We start from the raw sequence: 8,280 nt of genomic DNA, 5'->3' as shown, positions 1-8,280 counted from the left end.
TGTCTGTGTGTGTGCGTGTCTGTGAGTGTGGTATGTGTGTCTGTGTGCGTGTGGTGTGTGTGTGTGTCTGTGTGCGCGTGTGGTGTGTGTGGTATGTCTGTGAGTGTGTGTGTGTGTGTGTGAACTTGCAGTTCTTTCAATCAGGCAGAGCAGTGGCTCAGCGCACTAACCCAAGCACTGTTTTTCGTTCTTTTCACAAATGCACAAGGCTCGGCCTAACGACAGAGCAAGACAAAAATAAGTTCAACTCATTGGTGTTCCTCTCCACGGAAGTCTTTAGTAAAAGGCGAAAGACTTGTGCATTATGAAGAGAAACCAAAGTAAGTACCGCCCTCCTGCCAAGAGCAGAAGGTAACCTAGTTGTCCCACTCCGATATCTCATGGTGAGCCTCGGATGACGTGCCGTGTTCCAGATCCAAGCCACACCCACTAACATGTTTAAAGAAGGTATTCCCACCGCCACACCCATTTTCATATGATGAAGAGGACATTCCAACATGTTACATAGGGCGATATCGTCCAATTTGTTTTCCTTTCATTAGAGGGGGAATCAGTAAGAAGTATACATGGATTTTTGTTTTAAACAATGTTTTTGAAGGGTGCACCGTTCCCAGCAATACTGCAATACCGGGTCAATGCGTGGAGTGAATGAAGCAAGCTCCTTTTTCATCTCCCAATGCTAAAAATCTGCTTAATAAGTTATCCTCATATAGAGGATATATCAGATATTAAACTGATAAGAACAGATTTTTTTTCTTTCGAAAAAATTTATTGATACTCATACAAAGGATTTCAATTTCTTTTCACGATACAATTAATAAATATACAATAAATAGTGTTTTAAAACATATACATTTGTATTTTAGCAGTTTGGGACAATCTTTTTTTTTTCAATTTCACCTAGAAATACATACATGAAAAGGGTACACGTTATAACATTTCTGCTGAGCAGGAGCGGGGGGTGGGTCCCTACCCGGGCAACTCATTTTGCTCCTCCAAACAGAACTGGTCTCTCGGGTTCCCGTCCTGGTGCTCAGAGGAGATCCTCACCCGATGCTCCTTCCCACCTGCCTCTCCCGGAGGGTCAGGCCGTTGCTGCTTTGACCTCTGTATGTGTGGCTCCGGCTCCTTCGTCCGAATGGGCACAGAGGCGATTCTTCTTTGTGGCTGCGTCCTTGGCCTGTCGCCTGCAGCTCCGGCCAGTTGGACCGTCGCTGCGGCCATTTGGATCACAGCCACGGGGGGGATCTGCATGTGTCTTCTTACCAGCAAGTTTCTGGCGGTCCATATTGCATCTGTAATGGCGACTAGGGTGAGCCGCTGTTTGGCAATGTCCTGAGCTGGAATTTGAGTGGACTGGCTCACCCCATACAGGACCAGCTGTGCTGTCAGGACCTCCCTTGCTGGCAAGTACGGGAATTGTAAGGAGCCGGCCTTTGCCCACTGGTCTACAGCAGCACTGCACTCCCAGAGCAGATGCCTCACCGACTCTGGGGCTCCACAACCTGGTCGGGGACAGGTAGAGCTCGCAGACATGCCCCGGGAGTGCATTACGGCCCTGACTGGGAGGATCTCGTGAGCCACCATCCATGACAGGTCCCGGAGTCTGTTTGGAAGAGCAGGATGGTTCACGTTGCGCCATACCATTGATGGCTCTCCAAAGGCAAGCCCGCGCACTGGGCTCACTGGTTCCCTCTCCTGCACAACAGAAATGAGACAGCGGTGATTAGTAAGGGTGTTTAAGTCCTCCTTCTCAAGTTCATATTTCTTTAAAAACATCTGAATAAAAGCATAGGCTGGTGGCAGGTTAAAGGATGTCGGTTTCCTCAGGTCTTTGGGTATTAGTTTTAAACTTTGAAGTGTGTCATGAATAGCCGTTCAAAGCACTTCATTATTATGGGGGTAAGTGCCACTGGACGATAGTCAATGAAGCAGGACGGTGTGGGTTTCTTTTGCACAGGTTTATGGCGGTGGCCTTGAAGCACGATGGAACGGCAGCTTGTCTCAGAGAAGTGTTGAAGACATCCGTGAAGACATCCTTAAGCTCCTCTGCGCAGTCCTTCAACACACGACCAGGGATGTTGTCTGGGCCTGTTGCCTTGCGGGTGTTGAGAGTCCTCTTCATGCTGACAGCAGACATGCACAGCACCTGATCGTGGGGAGGGGGCGGAGTGTTACATGGACGTGTGTCTTGTAACTTGAATACCAAGATGACTACCTCCAAATAGTATGCAAAGTTGTAGTTTCGTATTGTGACATATGTAATCATTCTATTAATATTTCTGTTATTTTGTCTCTAATTGCTTCAGGTTTGTTTTAGTCTTTAAAACTAGCAACATATGTCATTAGCATAGATGCTATAAACATTATGACGAACATGACTGCGTAGTATCCCAATAATAATCTGCTGCTGGGATGAGTTGTAGCTCAAACAGTTATGTCACATTATTCCTATTTCGTTACCCATGTGGGAACTAACTAGTTAGATGCATATTTTCTTCCTTTCATTAAAGTTGTCCTTTGTTTGTAATTTTAGGCCATCTGTTCCAAATTTCACCACTCCACTTGCAGCTATAAAGATGTTAAAATGGAAGTCACTGAAGTCTTGTGTGTCAAAGATGTACACCTGCAGTTGAAATACATTGTTCCAAAAGAGTTAATATAACCACCAGCATTACCACCAACAATTGGCTTTAAAAGGCACGATACAGCACAGTTACACTCAATGACAGGTCTGGAGGGTGAATAAGAGTATCCAACCAGGAACAGGAGGAAAACATCAAAGAATCTAAAAAAAAGAGGAGATTCCTTAAAACAAGTTTAGTAAACATTTTACCAGTGAATAAATATAATGCAAACTAATATATGGAAGTGTAAACAATAACATTGAAGGAACTGATTTGGCTTTACCAAGAGACTATTTCACACCAAAATCATTCACTGCTTCACAGCAGTTAAAGTTTGAACTTTTGATTATTAAACGTTTGTTTTAATTTCATAAAGCCAACCTTAATATTTATTTTTTCACATTTTAATCAGGGGAGAGCGCGAACGCAGTCCCCCACTACCACAAATTATGCAGTCGAGATTTCTACATTTGAGAAATTCGCAGAGCTCAGTCTGCAGTAGTGCAAAGTCTACAGTCAAGTGCGCAGCGACTGTAGACAATAACGTTTTGTGATTGGTCAGATCGACTGTAGACTTCCAATCAGATCTTTGGATTCGACTGTAGACGACCAATCACAAGTCGAGCTGCAACAACATGAATACTAAGTCGGAAGAAATCCGAATTTAGCGATCTGAATCTACCGCTACCTGCCGCGCTGAACTACAGTGTTCCTGGTGAGACTGAATTCATATATTCTTCACAGTATTTATAACCATCACTGTTTACGTAATTTTCCCAACTGCCTTTTGGTCGTGGACCGAGTCGTTAGCTAGCTCGCTATCCTTCAACATAACAAGCTGCCGTGACTTTGCCCTGCCACTAGTTCACGGTTAGCGTCTCGATAACATACCTCATAAAGTATAGATTTTATTTGCTATACTCACTCCTGTCAATATCCACATTGTTTTAACCCGTTAACTCTGAGCACACTGTTCGCGTGCTTGAGCGCGCGCCGGGTCCGGTTACGTTGTCTCGGGTCTCTAAAGAGAATCAATCTCTCCAGTCATTAACAACGCAAAATTCAATTTTGCATCCATAAATAACCCGTCACTCACTAATCAGCTGATCAACTATTATCCAGTGTTTTAGAAGTTAGGCAGACAGTATTTTGGAAGGTTTACATTGTTCCCTGCCTTGAGAAACACCTGCATGTAGTTGGAGTGTTTATAATAACCAAGACAAGAGAATTTAAGAGCTACAACTACTTCTGTCAGCGTGTTTTTTTGTCTCCAGTGTTATCTGGAAGGCTGCACTTCTTCCCAGGCTGTGGATATGACGTGAGATACAGAATATGGAATAAAAGTAGTTCCATATTTCTGATATCTTACTGGTAAGATTGCATGCACACTTGAATGTTTTTGCCATGAATGTACCATAAAACAAGCTGAAAAGTCCATAACATATCAGTGGAATCAGTCTTTCTCGTCGGCCCAGGAGTTATTATGATATGAGTTTATAACGTTATAATAACTCTCTCCCAGAGATCTCTATTCTGAGGAGCTGTAATCAGGGCAATATTGTGGCCTATTGTACTCTGACATTCATTGTTGTATTAGTAATTAATTATTATAACATAACAATACCTCGTCTAACAATAATAACACTATTTTGTTGTCGTGATGTTTCTCTGCAAGTGTATTTCAGTTACTTTAGAAAATGGCGAACCCCATCATACGCATCGTCAACCCAGATGCTCCTGGACATCTTCAACAGGCCGTCATCATCACCACCAAAGAGGCCCGGGACTACAGGGAGAAAAGAAAGGTCTTCCCCAACCCCCCACAGGAGCTGCTCCACCCGACCTCGGCCCACGCCGAGAAGCTCCTTCGAGCAGAAGGCGTCCCCGCTCCATCGCGTCAGCTGTGCCTGGGAGAGCTGGTGGTTCCATTCAGCCAGTATGGAAATGCTCCGTTCCACTGGCTCGTGGCCAACGATGTGGGCTACATGAAGTAGTAAGCATGTTATATTATCTTTATTATATTAATACCATCATCATGCATTTTAAGTACAATGTATATGGCATGCTTAAAATAAATCTGTATATATGTTTCAACAAAACTATCATCCGTGTTTATTATTAATCTTCACACATTATCTCAGTGATATTAATGATACAAGTACTAAATTGATGTATATGATTCCAGCATGCTGGACAAGCACAGACTGGAGACAACAAACCCACAGACAAAGGGAAAGGTGGGGAACCAGTGGGTGAAGGACTTCCTCACTGAGGATGCAGAGAGCTTCCCACAAGTCTCCAGTCTGCTTGAGGCCCACATCGACAGTGATGTGTCATCATGGCCAAATGATGAGGCTGAACTGGTTGCTGCAAGCCAGGCTGTGGTAGGTGAGAGAGATACATAAGTAAGAGACATCAAAACTTTTACTAGAAAATACAATAACACTAAACAATATTTTCTTAGACTTGCTCAACTCTGAAGAGGCTGCACGTCTGGGAAAGACTAGCAGCCATTCCCAGGGTTCCTGTCCTACAGAAGGGACCAAGCAGCCGAAACAGCCTGATCCCGCTGTCCAGCAGAAACAGCCTGAGCCCGCAGGAAACAGCCTGAGCACGCTGTCCAGCAGAAACAACTTGTGTCCTGCAGGCAGCCCACGGAGACCCCGTCCACATCAAGCGGTCCGGATTACTCCGTGGAATCACCTCAGAGTGACTCCCCTGTAAGTGATATACTCAGACAATGACAAACAGTTTAAAAAATGTGTTTCATTTTTTAACAATAACTACATTTTGTATCTGTGTTGCAGGTGGAGCTGGAGGGTTGGGTGCGATTGTGGGAAAACCCCAATGGCGTCCCATGTGCTGATGTGTCCTGGCTGAAGGAGGACACTGAACGAGGCCTGTTCACCCCCGTTCAAATGTTCAAGGACAGCACTGGCCAGTTGAAGAGGAGACGGGTGATGAAAGGCGACCGCATGTGGTTTTATCCACCAGAACCTCCTGGCTACGTCAAGGGTGCTCTGCCAACTCCACACCTCTTTTTCCGGAGCCGCGTCTTTGTGTGGCGCCCTGTTGGAGTCTGGAGATGCTCCCTGAAGTGTCCTCGTGGGGGTGACTGTGGGTTCAGGACAGAATGTGCACCTCTACAAGTCTGGCTACCACCACCGGGTACAACTCACTTCCTTTGTGTTAATACAATAGAAGCAAAGAAAATCAGATGCTGCTATATGGATATTTTTATCATAATGATATGTGCTTTAGGTACGCCACATCTGTGACGTGTCCAGCTGGTACACAGTGTTCACTGAGGTCCTGTGCTGTGGACCCTGCACCAAGGCGGCAAGGAGCGGAGAAGGAAAAGTGGGCCGGTGGCTTGCGTGGGACCAGGCTATTCTAACCCAACTCAGCGAGGCTCATCAAGCTCAGTTCCCCGCCATCCTGACCAGCAAGTGAGCATACTGAACACAATGTGTGCATTTAACAGACTAATTTAAAAATAATCCCTCAAATCAACCTCCCCATATTGATTGTGAATTTACTTACAGGCGTGGTGTTGATAAGAGCGTTGTGAGTCTTCTGAGGGACCGGACCGAAGGGAACACTATGGTCAAGGTGTGGCGGCAAATACAGGAGAACCATGTTGAGGAGTACCTTCAGCAGAAGGACCTGTACACCACACTCCTCATGACTAGTGGAACCGGGAGGGATCGTCTCGTCGTTCCAGGCGCCACCTCCTCCAAGAGAGCTCCCCTCCGCACGGCTCTTGCGCCACGCCGTCCTGCTAGCAGAGGCCAACAATGTGCAGGATTACCGCAGCCAGATCCTCTCCACTTTTGGCATCGTGCTGAAAATGGATTCCACCAAGAAAGTATGTTGATCTAACCTTTTCCATTATGCCATACTGTATGATGCAAAACATGATTAAAATCACAAATCACTAGAGTCTATCAGAGGTCACAGTATGAAACCTGACATATTGTTGCAGGTGGTGAAGAAGCTGTCTGGGGAAGGTCGAGGCTCAGCCGAGTGGTTCACCAGCATCGGGAACGAACACTCACAGATAGTTTCATTTGTGCTGACCTGCGAGGAGTCCACTCCAAAGCTGACGCCAATGTGCCGTGGAGTCATGGAGCGGTTCCGGATGGCGAACCAACCTGACCCCAAGATCCTCTATGTGGACCGTGGGTGTTGCCGGTCTCAGGCTCCAACAGCTTTGGAGACTGTTCAAGGCTTGGGTGGACCATTGGATGGTTGTACGCCTGGACATCTTTCACTGGATCCACCGGTTTGACGCAGCCATACGGACAGAGGCTCACTGCAAGTATGCCGTCTTCAAGTCTGCTGTCGCTGGTGCAGTGCTGGCCTACAACCGCTCGGACCTGGAGCTGCTCATCAAAGCGGCCAGAGCCAAGGACCCGGACACTCTGAAGTCGGTCTCGGATCACGATATTGTCCGCTGCTACATATCCAGGGAGCAGCTCAAGCACCACGTGAGGAGGGTCACACTTGGTGCCCAGGAGACTTTCCGGCTCATCCACCTGGCCATTGAGGAGCTGAAAGGTCCCGCTGGGCTGGACGAGAGCGGAGTGAGCCTCTTCAAAACACCTGGTACAAAACACCTCATACACAAAAAGTTATTATACATTAATACAGATAGTGTTGAACATAACAAACTGTATGCATGTGTATTTACAGAGGCCATGGATGAGATGTGGGCAGCTCAGCAGCGACACCTGGAGTGCCTCCAGGATCCACCAGACATCAACATGTATCGGGTGGCACGGACCACAACCATCAACAATGTGGATGTGCCCTATTACAAATGTCTGCGTGGAAGCAACAGTCTGGAAGGATTTCATAAATCTCTGCCACACATGATTCCAGGTGAATGGAAGGTTTTACTGCCCTAGAGGTGATGTTGGTGCCAACTGTGTACTTATGTGTATGTGAAGTTTGCATTAAAGCTGAACTTTGCTCCATTCTACTCGACTCAGGTCCCCATTGTGCAGCGCGGCCCTATCAGGTTTACCTGTTAAGTGGCATTGCCCGCTGGAATGCAGACAGGAGCTCAGATGCCGTGTTTGGTGGCAAAGGACGGCACCACAGGACCTACTCTGCCCCGCTCATCGACCGCCTCAACACCCGCTGTCGGCAGCTGTTCGGAGAGACTGTGGAGGAGAATTTCCGGGCCCCTGCGAATGTTGCTTCAGATGAGCTGCTAGGGTTGGAATACCTGTTCAGCCAGAGCACGGGGGAATCTGAACCCTTCTCTCTGAAGGACATTGTCAATGATGGACCTGGTCCGGAGGAGGAGGTGGTTCAGTATGGGCAGCCCGATCCAGACCTCGAGGCAGACGAGGCGTACCAGAGCGACGGGGAAGCACATGCCGATGTGTTGGATTGCAACCTGTCCCACATTAAGCTCACCAACGATGAAACCTCCACTGTTCACCCTCCGGCCTTTGTGAGTAACTGTGGATCTGGTAGAATTAAATGTAATGCATTGACTTCTGGACAATGTGCATATTTGAACTTACCGTATTTATGTGCCCACTTTTCAACAGGAGGATGCCTGCAGTCCAAACCCCCTTCCTGGCTTTGAACGGTTGGAAAAGTTCTGCTCTGGTGGAAATTAGCCTGACAGAGGACAAGC

At 46.8% G+C, this 8,280-nt stretch overlaps 1 protein-coding gene, 1 non-coding gene and 1 pseudogene across 4 annotated transcripts; 1 reads left to right on the top strand and 2 right to left on the bottom strand.

Moving 5' to 3' along the window:
* Positions 1-211: 211 nt before the first annotated feature.
* LOC130211433 (U5 spliceosomal RNA) lies at positions 212-324 on the bottom strand. Its single transcript, XR_008835060.1, has one exon. It is a non-coding gene; the product is annotated as a U5 spliceosomal RNA (small nuclear RNA).
* A 270-nt stretch (positions 325-594) lies between these two features.
* On the bottom strand, positions 595-772 carry LOC130211425 (U2 spliceosomal RNA; annotated as a pseudogene).
* A 4,484-nt stretch (positions 773-5,256) lies between these two features.
* On the top strand, positions 5,257-8,280 carry LOC130211155 (uncharacterized). Of its 3 annotated transcripts, none has more exons than XM_056441812.1 (6): positions 5,257-5,795; positions 5,889-6,076; positions 6,173-6,495; positions 6,613-7,511; positions 7,622-8,091; positions 8,192-8,280. In XM_056441812.1, the coding sequence occupies exons 4-6, from the start codon at positions 6,800-6,802 to the stop codon at positions 8,261-8,263; spliced, it is 1,254 nt and encodes a 417-aa protein (XP_056297787.1). In that variant the 5' UTR covers positions 5,257-5,795; positions 5,889-6,076; positions 6,173-6,495; positions 6,613-6,799; the 3' UTR covers positions 8,264-8,280. The 3 variants fall into 3 exon arrangements, with proteins under 3 accessions (XP_056297787.1, XP_056297788.1, XP_056297786.1); XM_056441813.1 differs by having other exon boundaries at positions 6,173-7,235; positions 7,323-7,511; XM_056441811.1 differs by having other exon boundaries at positions 5,257-6,076; positions 6,173-7,511.

Source organism: Pseudoliparis swirei, chromosome 20 (assembly GCF_029220125.1).
Source record: "Pseudoliparis swirei isolate HS2019 ecotype Mariana Trench chromosome 20, NWPU_hadal_v1, whole genome shotgun sequence".
NCBI lineage: Eukaryota > Metazoa > Chordata > Actinopteri > Perciformes > Liparidae > Pseudoliparis > Pseudoliparis swirei.
The sequence above is the reverse complement of the archived record's forward strand: the minus strand, read 5'-3'. Positions and strand labels throughout refer to the sequence as shown.